This window comes from Antechinus flavipes, chromosome 1 (genome assembly GCF_016432865.1).
Source record: "Antechinus flavipes isolate AdamAnt ecotype Samford, QLD, Australia chromosome 1, AdamAnt_v2, whole genome shotgun sequence".
Lineage (NCBI taxonomy): Eukaryota > Metazoa > Chordata > Mammalia > Dasyuromorphia > Dasyuridae > Antechinus > Antechinus flavipes.
In genome coordinates this window covers 657,730,028-657,746,588 of record NC_067398.1, presented here as the reverse complement: position 1 = coordinate 657,746,588, position 16,561 = coordinate 657,730,028, and the positions used below count along the sequence as shown (strand labels likewise).

At 45.6% G+C, this 16,561-nt stretch overlaps 2 protein-coding genes across 2 annotated transcripts in view; both read right to left on the bottom strand.

The window, feature by feature from the left end:
* Window positions 1-4,716: 4,716 nt before the first annotated feature.
* On the bottom strand, window positions 4,717-11,145 carry TNFSF14 (TNF superfamily member 14). The gene is made up of 4 exons (XM_051971742.1): window positions 8,168-11,145; window positions 7,980-8,013; window positions 7,314-7,355; window positions 4,717-6,153 (listed from the first exon to the last, which is right to left on the bottom strand). The coding sequence occupies exons 1-4, from the start codon at window positions 8,381-8,383 to the stop codon at window positions 5,723-5,725; spliced, it is 723 nt and encodes a 240-aa protein (XP_051827702.1). The 5' UTR covers window positions 8,384-11,145; the 3' UTR covers window positions 4,717-5,722.
* Window positions 11,146-11,247: 102 nt separating this feature from the next.
* Window positions 11,248-16,561, bottom strand: part of C3 (complement C3) — a 35,439-nt gene continuing 30,125 nt past the window's right edge. The window contains exons 31-41 of the mRNA XM_051971741.1: window positions 14,452-14,511; window positions 14,184-14,274; window positions 13,956-14,007; window positions 13,588-13,675; window positions 13,364-13,453; window positions 12,913-13,018; window positions 12,494-12,583; window positions 12,305-12,385; window positions 12,073-12,156; window positions 11,825-11,960; window positions 11,248-11,484 (exon numbers count right to left, since the gene is read on the bottom strand). Coding sequence (XP_051827701.1) covers window positions 11,343-11,484; window positions 11,825-11,960; window positions 12,073-12,156; window positions 12,305-12,385; window positions 12,494-12,583; window positions 12,913-13,018; window positions 13,364-13,453; window positions 13,588-13,675; window positions 13,956-14,007; window positions 14,184-14,274; window positions 14,452-14,511 — 1,020 coding nt within the window. The 3' untranslated portion in view covers window positions 11,248-11,342. The remainder of the gene's footprint in view (window positions 11,485-11,824; window positions 11,961-12,072; window positions 12,157-12,304; window positions 12,386-12,493; window positions 12,584-12,912; window positions 13,019-13,363; window positions 13,454-13,587; window positions 13,676-13,955; window positions 14,008-14,183; window positions 14,275-14,451; window positions 14,512-16,561) is intronic.

The following is a 16,561-nucleotide window of genomic DNA, read 5'->3' as shown; positions in this document are numbered from 1 at the left end:
CACAGAGGAATACCTGAGTACCATATAAGGCATGCAATCCAGAGAAAAGGAAAGACATAAGCATTTAGTGTTAGGGTTCCAGGCTCTGTGCCAAATGCTTCACAAACATAATCTTATTTGAGCCTCAAGACAAGCCTAGAAGATTGCACTATTATTATCCACATTTTACACTTGAGGAAACTGAGGGATGCAGAGAGCATGATTTGTCTATGATCATCTAGCTAGTAAGTATCTGAGTTCACATTTGAAGTCAGGTCTCTCACTCCAGGATCAGAACTCTTATCCACTCCACCATCTAGTTGTCTCTGAGAGAGCCTTTGTCAGGGGGTTTGAGAGATGGGAGGAAGGGACTGGATATAATTTTTTCTGAAATGGTTGGTGACTGATAAATACAAGGATGAAGAGAGAAACAGGAGAAGTCCTGGGGAGACAGTAGGTAGCAGATGAGTAGAGAAGGCCACAGCTTCCAAAGAGTGATGCAGACAGATCTGGCCAGTCTGGGTCTGTTCCACACCTGAGGTGGCTGGTGGAGAGTGTCAGAAGGCTGGCAGTGAGCTGTGGTGGTCTTCTATATCTCCCCTCCCCTCCCCTCATCTCCTCTCCTCCAGGGTACAGTTCTACAGTCTGGCCTGCCTCTGGATTTTGATTCTCTGTTTTATGATCTAAGCTCCCCATTAAGTTTCAACATCCTAAGGATCACTGTTGTGAGATTCCTTTGTTTTCTGACATTTTGAGATTCCTTTAGGTTCTGATGTTCTATTTCTCTGTGCTCCTCTCAGGTGCATGTCCATTGGTTGGTGTGCCACACTCTTACTCACTCTTACTCTGTTCTTTTGGAAAGACTGGTGGATCTCTTGAGCAAGAGCAGTGGGCTATGCATATCAGGTCTCAGCAGGAGCAGGGATATGACAAATCCCCAGGAGGAGGGGGAGGACCACAGGCTGCCTAAGGATGACTTAGTGCAAGTTGGAAATGGAGTCGGTCAAAGCTTCTGTGAAGATCAGTAGTTGGATCAGTCCTGTAACTAGTCCCTACACTTCCAACCTGGGTCAGATAGGGAGATCCAGGCCTTTAAAAAGAGTTTGTAGGGGAGTATGTCTCCCACAATTTGATCATGAGGGTCCCTCCCAATCTAAACTGATCCAGGTCTACCCAAAGAGAATAGGGAAGAACTAAGAAGGGGCCAGGAAGATTCCAGTAGAAAGACTTTGATATATTGAGTACCAGAAGATCTTGGATTACTTTCCCCAGAAGTCACTCCACAGGACTTAGGATCTTTAGGATCACATCTAGCACACAGAAGTGATTTAGCACAAGGAAACCCCACAAAGAGAAAAAAATACGGTAATCATGGACACCCAGGTCAGAAATCCTCTGCTAAGAGGTTCTCTCCAGGGCTGGCATTCTAACTTCAATGTTCTAAAGTCCTTTTGGTCCCTGACATTGTAGGTTTTCTTTTTTAAGGACCTTTGTAGCTCTCACAGTCTGATTCTCAAAATGGGTGTTAAAGGAATTAACACCAAGTTATGAGTTAATGCGGGTGAACCAAGATAAGTTTGGAACTGGGTCTTGAGAATGTGAATGCTTAGGGTTCTCTATCCTCCACCCCCCACCTTCCCTCACCCCAAGTCACAAAACCCATGGACTCTACCTCCCATTCATTGAGTTGACCTGGAACAGAAAGACCTAACAGGGGTGCTCAAACTTTTTAAATAGGGGGCCAGTTCACTGTCCCTCAGACTGTTGGAGGACAGGACTATAGTAAAAACAAAAACTTTGTTTTGTGGGCCTTTGAATAAAGAAACTTTATAGCCCTGGGTGAGGGGGATAAACGTCCTCAGCTGCCACAGCTGGCCCGCAGGCCATAGTTTGAGGACCCCTGAATGCTGGGACCAGGGTTTAAATCTCTTTAGATTGTACTAGGCCAATAAAAGTGTATACAAAAGCAGAAAGCGGAAGATGGGGCTTTCTGAGCTATTATAAAGTGGGGAGTAGGGAGAGGGGGAGTGGGTGAAATCCCCAATTTCTATGAGGTCCTCCTTTCCTAATCCCTTTTCTTTGGTGCTGGCCCCAAGGAGGGGCATAGGGGTGAACCAGTGGGGAGGCAGGGGAGGATTTTGGCTTCCTCAGGGAGAGATTGTATTCAGAACACTAGAGGTGCTTTTTGGGTGTGATGCTTTTTCTTCTCAGCCTGCAGAGCCTCTTACTTGGTCTATCCCCTACACATCAGGGCCTTTAAGAGAAACAAAGGCCTCAGGAAGAGGCCTTGAATCTTCTGAATTTACCTCAGATAACTATCTCTTTTGCTTGTGCAGAAGACCCAGCAGATGTGGGCTGTCAGAAGAAAGGTTCCTTCTGAAGGGCATAGGGAGCCAAAATTCAGGGGTGCCCTTTCAATTCATTCTAGTTCAGATCCTCTGAGGCCCTGAATCCTTAAAACCTTAAGACTTGGACTTCAGATTACAGTTACCCCTTAAAAGCGGCTACCTTGAAGGTCCAAGATTGTGGTGATGTCATTTCCTCCCCATGAGTAGTGGGTAGCAGAGGGGAGGTTGGTAGTAGAGTTGCCAGAAATGGGGAGATAAATTTCTGAGAAATTTGAAAAAAAAATACACACTCAACAACAAACAACAAACTAGGTCATGGATAAAGACTGAGGCATGGTGACAAACTTCTGGTCCTACCACCCACTTCCTCTGTGTGACCCTCTCCTTGGGCAGTAATAGGAACAATGTGACAGAGGTGGTTTGGGGTCCTTTGAGCCTCCAAGGCCCCTGCCCAAGCTATGACCTTCCAGTCCCAGGGTGGGGGTAGTCTCTTCCCCCCAGAAGTCCCAAAGAGTTGTTTTTTGTTTTTGTTTTTGTGTTTAACCAACTCAGTAGTCTGGGGCTGGGAACAGTTAGGTGACAGGCAGCTTCCTCCTAGCAACCTCAGAGGAAGTTTCCTGCACATACTCCTACTTGGTGGCTGAGGCTTTATAAATAGATGGACCACCCTCCCTGCCGCAGAAATGGGGAGATGGGAGAGGGAGGAGGCGGAAGAGAAGGAAATAGAGGAGGGGGTGGACCTAGGAGTCTAAAGTCATTCCGCATTTCCCACACACCTCCAATTCTTCCATTGAATGTCTGACTGGAGAGTCTGGGAACTTGGGTTTTAGTCCTAATTTAGACGCTGACTCACTGAGGCTTCAGGAAGTCATTTCTCCTTCCACATCTCACTTTCCCCATCTATAAAATGGGTAGATTAATGCCCACCTACTCTCCTTCCAGAGTGGAGGTTTAAATGACATAATAGGACACTGAACTTGGAACACGGAGCTTCTGACCTTGAAGGGACTTCATTCTACTTTTCCAGCCAGCTTACATTTATTATCTTTCATTGTCCTTTCTGGCCAACTGGACTATCACTTTTTTCCCCTGACTTGACCTCCCTCCTACCTCCATGTGATGGAGCCATTTTCCCACCTGGAGCCAACTTCCTTCTTCACCTTCATGGCTTGTGTTTTCAAGATTCCTCTCAAGGGCCTCACATCCTAGTATTTTGTTTTCCCTTCGCAAATTATCCTGTATTTGCTTATCTGACTCCCTGTCCCATTCATCTGTAAACCAAGATCCCCTGAAGATAGGAATTGTTTAAATTTCTGTCTTTGGATTCCCTAAGCCAAACTTCATGAGAAAATATTTTCTAAGCCTTTGATAAATTAAATTAGAATCTAGAACACAGAGTAATTTAGTTTAAACTTTTCATTTTATAAATGAGAAGACTGAGACCCAGGAAGAGATAAAAACTATTTCAAGTTCGGACTATCAGATAAATTCCTACTAGGATAGTATCATTAATTCATTTAATTTGTACATGATCATTAAACTCCTTTCCAGGGTTTAAAGTCCATGCCTGAGCTAAGAAATGAGAATGAAGAAAGATTCCTGCTGTCCTATGTCTGTAATAAATGATTATTTGGACATTTTACATTTTGTTTCTCTGCAGCTCTGATCAGTATGGGGTATAAAGCATTTACTGAATGCTAGGTCTTATGGGCCCTGGGAGTGCAGCGCCCTTAGGGATCTGTCATTCAACTGTCCCTACGAGGGTCTCATGTCTCCTGCCCTCCATGTTTAGCCATATGGCTGACAAGGGACCTTTCCTTCCTTTGCCTGGGCAAGGATATGGTTTAAGGAGGCTGAAATCTAAGCACACCACAGGGAAATGTTCCCTAAACTGGGATAGGTACGTTCTCCTCAGAGGATGCCAGCGTCTAGCCCCAGTTCTGTGACTGCCTTGTTTTGTGACTTTGAGAAAAGTTCTTTTTTCTTTTTCAGCCTTGATTTTCTCATCTGTAAAAGAGTATCATCTTCCTCCACCCACCTTACACACTTTCTCTGGAACAGGCCATCCTGTCTGTTCTTCTGTCTCTCCATCGCGGAGTATCAGAGAACAAGATCCGCTTTTAAGTTAGTTCTTCCTCCTTGTGTCCTCCTCAATCCTTCCAACTACAAACTGGGGATAGAAATACCTCCTGTTGTTTTCCAGGAAAAGTTATCCCTGCCTCATTTAACCCACTCTCTCTCTGAAGGTTAATTTCTACTATGGAGGTTACAATTTGACTCCTTCTCAATCCCAATCATCCCCTACTGAGCCACCCAGTGTTAATCTATCCTTTGCCAGCTGGTTTCCCCTCATTCCCTCAAATAAACCAAGATAGGAGCCTATCTCCAGGTAAACATTTTGTTTTTTATTTTTGAGTTGATAGGTCGAGGATCAGGATAAAGGCTCTGAGCATGAGATTGTCATTCTTTACCCAGACACACTGCTGCTGCAGGATGTGTGTGTGTGTGTGTGTGTGTGTGTGTGTGTGTGTGTTTGAGAGACAGCAAAAGAGAGAGACAGAGAAGAGAGAAAGAGATGGTGAGAGACTAGACAGATAGAAAGAGAGAAGAAAAAGGAGAGAGACAAAATCAGAAACAGAGAGGCAGAAAGAGAATTGGATGACTCTGGATGTATCCATATATGACTGTGTGATTGTGTAAGAAAAGGGTGTGTTTAACTGTGTAAGAGAAATGTGACTGTGACTTTTGTAAAGCTTTATTCATGTACAGCACAAGACGCACATGACTTTGGATCAGAGGTGTATAGCTGTGTAAGGTGTGCATGTCATTGTGGGACTATTTCTTGTGTGCATTTTTTATGTGATGTCTCTGATGTCTCTGCTACAACTGTATGTACATATATCTATAGTCACACATTTTATATATATACATATATACACATACATATACACACATATGTGTTTCTATGATTGTATTGTGTCATACAGTGTTTGTATAGATTACAGTAGATGAATTTCAAGCCTTGGACAAGACCCCTTCACCTGTTTTCCCCAAACTCCATGATAAATACCCTGTGAACCCCCAAATCCCATCCTGAATGTCAGGAAATTCAGCATCTGCTCTGACTTCCACCTATAATCTCTGGAAACACCATCTGCATCCCCCAAAATACTGCCTGGATGGGGACATCAGACATAGTTCATAAAACTGAGAGCTAGATGGACTCTTAGAGATCATATAGTATAATCTTTCCATCTTACAGATGGGATAAACTGAGGCCCAGAGGGGAAGTGACTTGCCCAAGTTCACACAGCTAGGATCATAGACCATTGTACTGAGAGCTGGAAGAAAGGCAGAGATCATCTAATACAAATCCCTTGGTTTGTAGAAGTAGCTTAAACCATGAATGCCCCAAAATAGGAGCGGGTCCCATCTTTGATCCTGACCAGCCTCTCTTCTGGCACTCGGACGAAGACTTCCTCGCCAGCTTCAAGGTGAACCACGCCACCCAGGAAGCTGCTGTCCCACCAGACTTTGGCCGAGGTCCCTGCCCAGCCACAGGATGACCGACGGCTGACCAGCAGCTCCAGCTCTTTGGGGTAGCGGGCTGTTCGCTTGTAGAGCCCGTGGGTAACTTGTCCACCAGTCACTGACCCTCCTAGGCATCCAAAGCCGCCAAGCTGCACCTTCGAATAGATGTAGTAGTAGCCAGGATGGGTGCACACCAGTGACCCTGCTCGATAGTCCAGATCTCGAAGAAAAGCGAGGCCCAGCTGGGCTTCCCAGAGCAATGGTCCACCCCTCAGGACCAGGCTTGAGTTGGCCCCTGGAGAAATGAAAGAGAGAGAGAGACAGATGAACAGACAGACATAGAGAGACAGAGAGACAAAGAGACAAAGAAACAGAGAGAGACAGATGGACAGAGGCAGACAGAGACAGACAGACAGACACAGAGATTCAAAGAAATAGAAAAAGACAGAGACACATACATACAAAGAGAGACAGACAAAGAAACAGAGAGAAAGAGACAGAGAGAGACAAAGACAGAGAGACAGACACACACACATGTGTGAATTGTTACATTTCCCTGGTAAGTAGGGCAGGTTCTCAAGGCCCTTTAGGCAGGAGGATTCACTATTTATTAGTGAAAAGAGGCTATGATTTGGAGTCTAAAAAGTTCAGAGGAGCAGAGCTCCAATTCCCATCTCTGCCTCTGTCTGGCTTGGGAGTCAGAAACCTCAGGGAGTCATGTACAGATTGGGCTTAGAATAAAATGAAGGGGTCATTGTCCTGAGATTTTATGATATTAGGGAATGGAAAGAAATCTAGAAAAATAGAAAGTACCAAAAAGGAATAAAGGATTGTGGGAAGGTTAGGGGAAGTTTGGGGGTTAGTTGGTTGGTTTTAAGCCTAGACTTACGATTTCGTCAGTGTAAGAAATTCCTGATGTGGAAACTCTCTGTAATTGATAGAATCTGGAATTTATAACCTTAGAAGGTCATCCTGGGTACCAGGGAGTTACAGAACTTGCCCATGGTCACACAGTTAATGTAGCCCAGAGGCAGATCTTGAAACAGACCTTCCTGACAATAAGGATGTCTCCTTGTTATTGGTCCTACATTTGGGTCTCAAAGGATTATCTATAGAATCACAAAATCCTGAGGTAGAAAGGACTTTAGAAGTCTACTAACCCAATTTTCTATTTTACAGTTGAGGGAACTGAGGCACAGAAGAAGGAAAATGGCATGTCCAAGGGCTCTAATTCTCTTTTCCATACATTGTGGGCCTGCCTAGGTAATACATCCATCCATACCCTTTAGTCTGATTAATCCAGCTCCCATCTTTTGCTTATGTTCCTTAGGATTCCTGGAGCACATATGCAAATCTGGGAATCCCTGGGGGCTCATAACTGGTCCCACCCCAATCCTAGGCCAGCAGTGACTACTTCCCCACCCTTTCTGTCCTGCCTTGCCCTCAGTTCCTTACCTGTGAGGTGAGCAGCTGGCTTGTTCTGATAGGATGTCCGTTCTAGGAAGAGACAGAGGTCAGAAGTCAAAGGTTAGGGCTCCAGGTAGCACCTCCCTCTCTGGGCCTGCTCCTTGGTCACTCAGTGGGCTACTCCTCCTAATCCTCTCCCTTCTGGGGCCACAACCCCAGGTCCTGAGCTCAGAGGATCACAGCATCCTAACTCTAGAGCTGGACAAAATCCTCATGAGGAAAGTAAGAACCAAGGAGAGGGGATTGACTTGTCAAAGACCACTCAACTTTTAAGCGGCAGAGCTGAGGTTTGAACCTAGGTCATTGGGCCCCAAATTTGGTTCCTGGATCTCAGCTCTGAGAATGAATAAGGCATGCTATCTGTTTACCACCCCTGTTCCCCCACACCCCCAACCCCAACACATACTCATAAGCCTGGGTTGTGCAAACTCCATTGTGCAATAGGGTTCCCAGGCTTGGAGGGGGAAGGGAGGGGGCACCGATGCAGAAGGGAAGCTAGAAATGGGGGTGGGGAGGGGGAGAGAAGTCAAATCAATGGGGGGTGGGGAGACTACAGCCTGAGAACTAGCATAGAGCGAGAGGGATGACTGGATGACACGACCCCCTCCCCCTGGGCAGCCCCAGGTCTCTTCTTGTTCCTTCCTTTAAACTCACCCTGAATCAGCTTCTCTAAGGAGTTCTCCTCTCTCTGAAAAACAGAAATGCAGGGTGACTGTGGAAACCAGCAGGCAACGGGACACACACCCACAGGCAAGTGCAAGAGAAATACACGCCAAGAGGCACACACAGGTTTGCTCCCCCAAATACACACCCAAGCACGCGAGCTGGGCTTGCTCACTCACCGGTAGCCGGAGGCCCAGGGCCACCAGGTCCCACTGGAAGCGCCAGAGGAAATAGCCCTCGACAGCTATGCCAGTCAGGGCCAACAGCAGCAGGAACCCCAGGCCCAGCTGGGCTCCTTGGCAGGTCCGGGGCCTGCCCCCTTGCAGCCGGGAGAAGGGTACGTCCGTCTGTCCATCCACCACAAACACTGAGGGGCGAGTCACGGGATCCCCCATGGCTCTTCTGCCCTCTGGAACCACAGCTACCGAGTACGTCTCCAGCTTTGGTGCCAGTCTTACTGCCCGGGCCCAAGCCTTAAGAAACTCGCCTGGCCTCTGGGCTCAGGAAAGTAACAGCTCTGTGCCCAGAGAAGGGCTTCTGTGCCCAGGAAAGGCGTCCCGGAGGAAGCCTCTGGTGGTTATGTTGTGGGTATCCTCAGGAGGAAACCAGCTGCTTACCACATGAGGCTTCCCTGACAGGTGGGCAGGCTGCTCTGGTACCAGACTTCACCCTAGGAGCCTCTTGAAGTCACGCTGCCCCGCCCCCTTCCCGGCCACCCCCTTCCTGCCCCAGTGACGGGTGGGTGGGCAGGGCTCATGTACTCATACTTTCTGATTTTCCAAGGCCACATGGAATGGGGACCTTTCCTTTGGGAAAAACTATTGAAGCCCATATGCCCCATGTAGCAAAGAGGGGGCTCAGCAGCCAGTCTGAGGAGGAAGCAGAACCAGGACTTCAGGGATGAAAGGGACCTGACCACTCACCAGCTGACGTGATGAGGGTGCTGGGCAGCTATCCAGCTGGGCTCGGGAGACCTGGATTATTCCTGCCTCAGAGATTTACCAGCTGGGTGAGTTTGGGAAAGTTTTTGTCCTCTAAGGGTCTTAGGTTCTTTGTCTGTAAAATAAGTTGTATTAAATGCTGAGTGAAAGAAGTAGAACCAGGAGCTCATTGTACACGGCAAAAACAAGATTGTACGATGATCAATTCTGTTGGATGTAGCTCTCTCTTCAACAATGAGACGATCCAAACCAGTTCCAATATGATGAAGAGAGCCAGCTACACCCAGAGAGATGATCATGAGAACTGAGTGTGGACCACAACGTAACATTTCCATTCTTTTGGTTGTTGTTTGCTTGTATTTTATTTTCTTTCTCATTTTTTTTCCTGTTTGATTTGGTTTTTCTTGTGCAAGATAATTGTATAAATATGTATACATAGAAAATAAAAAATGAAGATCTTTCTAATAAGTCAATGATCCTAGGAGCAACCCCCCTGTACTCCCATACCTGGGATCTTTGGAGACTAGGGTAAATTAGATGGAGAACTGGGGAGCAGTGATAGAATGTAGGATCCATTGCCAAGCCCCATAAGTCAGACAGGGGCTAGATATGTATGTACATGTGAGTGTGGCAGGCATGGGACAGGGGAGAGGAGATGCAGAGATATAAATCAGGTGGGAAGGGAGGGCTTTATTGATGATCTTCCAATACATATTTCCCATCTTGATTAGGAGAGAGTGTATAGAGGGGTTGGGCAGCTACCTGATGCTGTGGATGGAGTATTGGACCTTGAGGCAGGAAGACTCATCTTCCTGAGTTTAAAATCTGGCCACAGACACTTAGTAGCTGTGTCACCTGGGCAAGTCACTTAATCTTGTTTGTCTCAGTTTCCTCATCCGTAAAATGAGCTGGAGAAGGAAATGGCAAATCACCAGGAAACCTCCCCCAATGGGGTCATGAATAATAGCACACAACTGAAAAACAATTGAACGGTAACATGGAGGGAGAAGGCTCCAAGGGTCCAAGGCTCAAAGTCTTAAAAGCCTTGGAGTTGGGGATATTTGTTGTGAAGAGATATGGGGGTTATTGTCCCTCCTAAGTCTCCTAAGGACCTTAGAGTCTTTGTGTCCAACCCTGTATGCCTTCTACCCCAGACCCAAAGCCAGAACTGAACCCCAAATCACAAAATCCCCAAACCAAAGGCATATATGTACGTATACACACATACCCATACATGGATCTCTATAAGTATACACACATATATAGTTGAACACATACGTGTATATATGTGCATATGCATAAATGTCCACAATCACATACATATGTGCAAACATATGTACATTCATATTTCCATACAAACACGTGCATATACATGGATAGCTATAATCATACATACATACCCATATACATTCATATGTATACATCTATGTAAGACCGTACTATACTTGTTTATCCTCTTCTTCTCTGAAGATGGATAACAACTTTCTTATAAGTCCAAGACTTTCCACATTTTTAATTCTAATAACTTATCATTTCTTATACTACAGCAATATTCCAGCCTTATACTCTATTTTAAATAGTCTAAAACAATATTAGTTAATATGGCTGACATGTAGTGTAGTTTCCCTATTTTTCTTTTTTGATAAACAAATCTATTTTAGCTTTTGTCTGAGATCATGATTACCACACCTCCTTTTTACATAATAAATGATTCTCCTGATCTTTATTTTATGTTTGTGTATATCTCTTATTCCCTTTACCTCCTTACTCCTCTACTTCTACCTTCTATTCTGCCCTCCTAATACTTAACCTATCCCCAATCCCAAGAATCCTTCCCTTACCCTCTCACCCCAACCCCTTTTCCTTATCCTCTTGTTTCTTTCTGAATTTAAAAGACTTTTATACCCTTCTAAACATATATGTTGTTCCTTCTTTATCCCATTCTTATTAATCTGCACACCTAATCCCATTCCTGTTAATTATTTGGCCTTTTACATAATGATAATCCCAGCACTCCACATTACAACAGCACTTTGGGATTCCCTAATAATTATTCACCAATCAGACAGAGTTATTACCCTCATTTCTATGGATCAAGCAACTGAGGATGAGAGTGGGAAGGGGGCTTGGCTAGGATCATAGGTTTCATAAAAGGCACAGCTAGGATTTGAACTTAACCTCCTGCCTTCATCTCCAGGGCTGTCTCTATCCATGGTACCCTCTTGTAATCTCTTCTCCACTCCTACAGCCTTAGCCAGGGTTCCTTTTCTCTGATTCCCCAAGGATCTCCAAGTACCACACTAGGTGAATCCATTAAATTCTTGAAAAACAGTCTTTATTTAGAAATAAGATGGGATCTGGCTGCAGTCGGGTCATCATTTGGGTCCATACATGAGGTCAGGTTGTAGCCAGGTTAGTTGGGGCAGCCAAAGGAGATCATGCCCTCAGAAAAGAGCTCCAAATCCTCACACAGTTTCTGATTCTCTTCATCCTGACATTCATCTTCCTGTGGCCACAGCTCTACCCAAGTGTCCTTGCCAATGATGTAATTAAGCCTGGGAGTGTGGAGAGGTATGCTTATCAGGGGGAGGGTTCCCTAGCTCCAGGACCAGGAGGTGGATGGAATGATGAGGGAGGTGGAGGTGGATAAGTGTCCCAAACCAGGAAGGGGAAAGGATAGAATGACTTAGGCTAAAGAGAGGGATAGAATGACAGGTGATCTGGTAAACCAGATGGAACAGGAAAATAAGAAAAATACAGGTCAAGGAGGTGGTAACCCCCAAAGAAAGGGCATATAGAATCACTCTGACTGGGCAGGGAATGAGTGGGATGACCTGGACTGGGCAGGAAGCTGGAGAGAAGAGTTTGGGAAAACAGGTGGACCATGACACTTACTCTGAGTTCATTTTCCACAGGTCAGAGGAGATGCCCCAGATCAAGTAATCCTTGCCCTCCTTGAGCAAGAGGGAATCCCGGCACTTCACATGGCTGATGAATGTGCGAATCTTGCCTCGAGGATTCTCATCTGAGCCTGGGGAGAGTTGGGAATACACCATGAGGAATGAACAGGTATAGCCCTGGGAAGGGGAGTCATAGGAAACTGTCTGAGGGTCTGGGCATGGGGCATGGATGGGGCCACTCACCAGATTTAATGACATCTTTGATGAGCATCTGGTATTCATCGTAGCTGTCAGACTGTTGGATCTTTTCTACCTTCACCTTGTATACTGAGGGCAGAAACCAGAGAGTCAAGGTGAGCACAGATCTAGCCAGACAGGTACACCATATACATGTCTATGGGTACAGAGAGACTTGCATAGTGAGTCCCAGAGACCCAGAAGCCCATAGGAATTCACAGGAGCTAATCACACCCACCATAGTCCACTCCAGGCTCACAAGCTTCCTCAATTCTCTGTTGTCTTGCCAACTTCTCCTCCCTATGTAGGAAGCAGTTCTCTGTAGGGAGGAGGGAGAGGGGCTAGGTTCAGGGGCCGGCCTGGAGAAGGCTCAGCTCCCCAAGTCAGGCCATATCTGGCAACCCTTAAAAGCTGACTGGGCCCTCACCCTCAGCACAACGGCACACATCTTTGTGGCAGATCTTGTTGAGCAAGCCATCTTCTTTGGTTGTATGGTAGAACTTGGTACAACTTTCCTCTGGGGTGGGGAAAAGAGGAGAAAAGGAAAATGAAAAAAAGGGACCAGAGGGTTCAGTCCTGGAACCCCAAAACTCAGAGACATAAACTGAGAATAAGACCCACTGGTTCTTGAGACTCTGGACCTTGAGACCCTTAGACCTCAAACTTGTCTCAGACTCTCAGATCTCAGACCCACAGACCTTCAGATATTTGTATCCCTATGTTTCCAGATTCAGAGCTCAGAACAGCACAATTCAGACTTGGGAGGGGGGAGTCCTCAGGATCTTTCTTGATCCTCTATGCTCCCATCTTCCCTTCCCTAGCCCCGCAGAAAGAGGATTCACTGACCCAAGTTGTAGTAGGAGTAAACCTTGACGGCCCCAGGCTGGACAAGTCCCACTTCAAAGTATTTGTGGATCTTGAATTTTAAGCACTCCTCTTCCTTGTTGGAAATCTGAGCAGAGGAAGGAGTAGGAGTGGGAGTTCAAGTAAAACAATAAGGGGTAAAAGAGATAAAGAAAAATAGTAAGAAAAAGAGAGAAGAAGAAAAGGAAAGAAGAAGAAAAAGGAGAAAGAAAGAAGAAAAGGAAAAAAGGAAGAAGGAAGGGGGAAAGAAGGAGAGAGGGAAGAGAGAGAGGGAAAAAAAGAGGGAGAAGAAGGGGGGAGAGAGGAAGGAAGAAAGGGAAGGGGAAGATAAAGGAAGGAAGGAGAGAGAGAGGGAGGGAAAGAGGGAGAGAGGAAATGTGTCAGAAAAGGAAGAAAGGAGGGACAGTGGACAGAACCTTGGTTCACTGCTCACCTTGTCCAGGTAAATTATAAGAGTGTTCTTCTCAGACACAGCTTGGCCCAATTCATATTTGGAGATGTATCTCTCCTTGCCCTTACTCAGCTTGGGGGGGGAAAGGGAAGGGTAAAGATACAGTCAGAGCCTGGAACCTCAGTTTTTCCCCCCAGGCCAGTCTGGGCCTTGCCTCCTCCTCAGCTCTGCCCTACCCTCTCCTGGGCTCCTTCCCGCTTTCTTACCAAATTGAGATCTTCTATGTCTGGGGAGAAGCCAGTCATCATGGAGATATCCAGAATTGACATTGTAGCATCCGTTTCTCCCCGATACCTGAATGGGGCAGAACCAAGTGGGCCCCGGGGCATCAGAGCAAGCAGGAGGCCTGAGGGTTAACTTGGGATTGAGGTTGGGGCCTCGAACTGCTGGAAACAAGTCAGGCTTTGGAAATACTCTGCCCTGAGGACCACTGGGACATAGGAATAGGGGAGGGCTGAAGATGGTCGAAAGGAGGAGAGGGAACGTGGGAATGGGAGTGATCCCAGACCTGACCTGGCCCTTCCTCTAGCCAAAGGGTACAAGGATTCTCCTCTGCCTATAGCTACATACTCACCTAGCACAGACTTCAAGGTACAGGCTGCTCTTGGCATCCTGGGGTGTCCTGACTGAAGACATGTGGGAGAGAACCAGTGAGAGTCAGAGCTGGTCTGGGTCCCCACCATAGTGGGGAAAAGATATAGGGAGGAGGGCCCCAGAATTGGGGCAAGAGATGGAGAAAGCAATCGGGGCAGGATTTGGGAGAGAGGAAAGGAAAGGGATTCCGAGGAGAGGGGCCCCTTACCATTTTCTGGGACTGGCTCAGTGGACACCCTCAGGTGAAACATCTTGCACGTGGCACTGTCTTTTACCTTGGCGTTATACACGGTCACGACCTAAGAGTGGAAGGGAGGTCAGTGGGAACCCAGAGCAGGAACAGGTAAAATGTATTCTTAAGTGCAAGAGGGTTGGGGGCTCAGGACTGAGGCTGGCCCTAGAGCCCAGCTTGGGTAAGGGTGATATGAAGCCAGGAATGGGAGCTCAGGCCGGGCCTAGGTCATGGGGCTTCTCACCGACAGCGTGCCTTGTCCTTTTCCTTTGACCTTTACAGTAAAGTCTTCATTTATCTTGGTCTGTAGAAAGGAGAATTCAATCCAACATACAGTTAATCATTCAACATTTATTATGTTCTGGGCATTCTGTTAGGCATTGAGGCTATAAGAACTGAAATGAGGGAGTCCCTGTCCTTTGGGAAATCAACAAGTACATAGATAGATATGAAAAATGTACAAAATCAAAACAAATTAATTTTGGGACAGGAGAGAGGCAGAATTAACAAATAGGTGGATTGGGGAAATTGGAGGAAGTGAGATTTCATCAATAAATCAATAAACACTTATTTAGTATCTATTTCGTACCAGATACAATGCTAAACTCTGGAAATACAAAATGAAGCAAAATACAATCCCTGCAAGGAGTTTACAATCTAATAGAAATACAATATGCAAACCAATGTACACAAAACAAGCTATACAGGGCAAATTACCAGAGGGAAGGCACTGGATTTAAAAGGCAATTGAGAGTCACCAATGTGTAGTGATCAGACTGTGTTTTAGAACATCACTTTGGCAGTTGTGTGGAAGCTGATTTGAAATGAGGAGAAAATAGAAATAGGGAGAAGGTTTAAGAAATTATTATAGTAGTCTCAGGCTAAAGGTGACAAAAGGTCTGAGGCAATGAAGAGAAGGGGAAAAATGAGAGAGATTTTATGGAGAAAGAATCAACAAGATTTGCTAAGCAATTGGATATAAGAGTTCTAGGAGAAGGAAGACAAGAATGACTTACAAATTGAGAACTTGGGTGAATGGAAGTGATGGTGTCCTCCACAGAAACAAGAAAATGAAGAGGAAGAGGAAAGTCAAGAAGAAAGAACATTTGTTCTGTTTTAGAGATGCTGAGCTTGAGCTGTCTATAGAACATCCAGATGGAGAGATCCACTAGACAGTTGGTGCTATGAAATGGAAGAGATAGGATGGATTGGTGAGTCTGGGGGCCATTCACCTAGAGCTGATCACTGAAACCAAGGGAAGTGGTAATCTCATCACTTCCCTTGGTTTCAATGATCAGGACTTAGCACAGAGCCCCCATATGGGGGTAGAACACAGATAATGATTCTTCAAAGGAAACAGGTAAGTAGAAAACCAAGACAGAGCAATGTGATGGAAACCCAGGGGAGAAAGTATTCAGAAGGGGGTGACCATCTCTGTCAAAGGCTGTAGATCAAAAAATAGGACTAAGAAAAGTCATTGGATTAAGCATTAAAGAGATCTCTGGTGACCTTACAGTGATCATTTCAATTGAGATTAGTTTTGGTAAAGAAAAAAAAATCCAAATTTCATGTTGAGAATTGAGTGGAATGAGAGGAAGTAAAGGCAGCAAGTATAGAAAGATTTTTTTTTTCTAGGACTATGGCCATAAAATGGATGAGATACAAGAATATCACTTAAGGGATTTCACGCAGGTTTTCAAAGTGGGACAGTGAGACCAGAGCTGGGAGCCTAGGTTAGGATTCTTAAATCGTCTAATAGGGAGGGATAGAGTGAGTGAAGTGGGAACAGAGAATAGATTTAGGAGGTGTAAGAGAGATAGGGTCAGAGGAATCTCAGAGGAATCATGAAGGGAAAACTGAGGTGATGATGAGGTGGGTCTGAGCATTACTATATCTGCTTGAGATGGAGTGAAAGTGTGATCAAGTCCTATTTTTTGACCTACAGCCTTTGACAGAGCTGGTCACCCCCTTCTGAATACTGTCTCCCCTGGGTTTCCATCACATTGCTCTGTCTTGGTTTTCTACTTACCTGTCTCATTTGAAGAATCATTGTCTGTGTTCTACCCCCATATGGGGGCTCTGTGCTAAGTCCTGATCATTGAAACCAAGGGAAGTGATGAGATTACCACTTCCCTTGGTTTCAGTGATCAGCTCTAGGTGAATGGCCTCCAGACTCACCAATCCATCCTATCTCTTCCATTTCATAGCACCAACTGTCTAGTGGATGGAGAGATCCAGATGGAGAGATCTGGATGTTCTATAGACAGATCAAGTGGAGGGGCATACAAATTAGGAAACAAGGGGGATATCAGTGTGTATTTTGTATATATTTTGAAATTCTCTAGTACAAGGGC

What these genes read in the sequence shown, in the direction of transcription:
- TNFSF14 (XM_051971742.1), bottom strand. Translation starts at nt 8,383, where the DNA reads ATGGGGGATCCCGTGACTCGCCCCTCAGTGTTTGTGGTGGATGGACAG. An exon ending in CTTAGAGAAGCTGATTCAGG is followed by an intron (nt 7,356 to 7,979) that starts GTGAGTTTAAAG and finishes GTCTCTTCCTAG; the next exon opens with AACGGACATCCTATCAGAAC. An exon ending in GCCAGCTGCTCACCTCACAG is followed by an intron (nt 6,154 to 7,313) that starts GTAAGGAACTGA and finishes TCATTTCTCCAG; the next exon opens with GGGCCAACTCAAGCCTGGTC.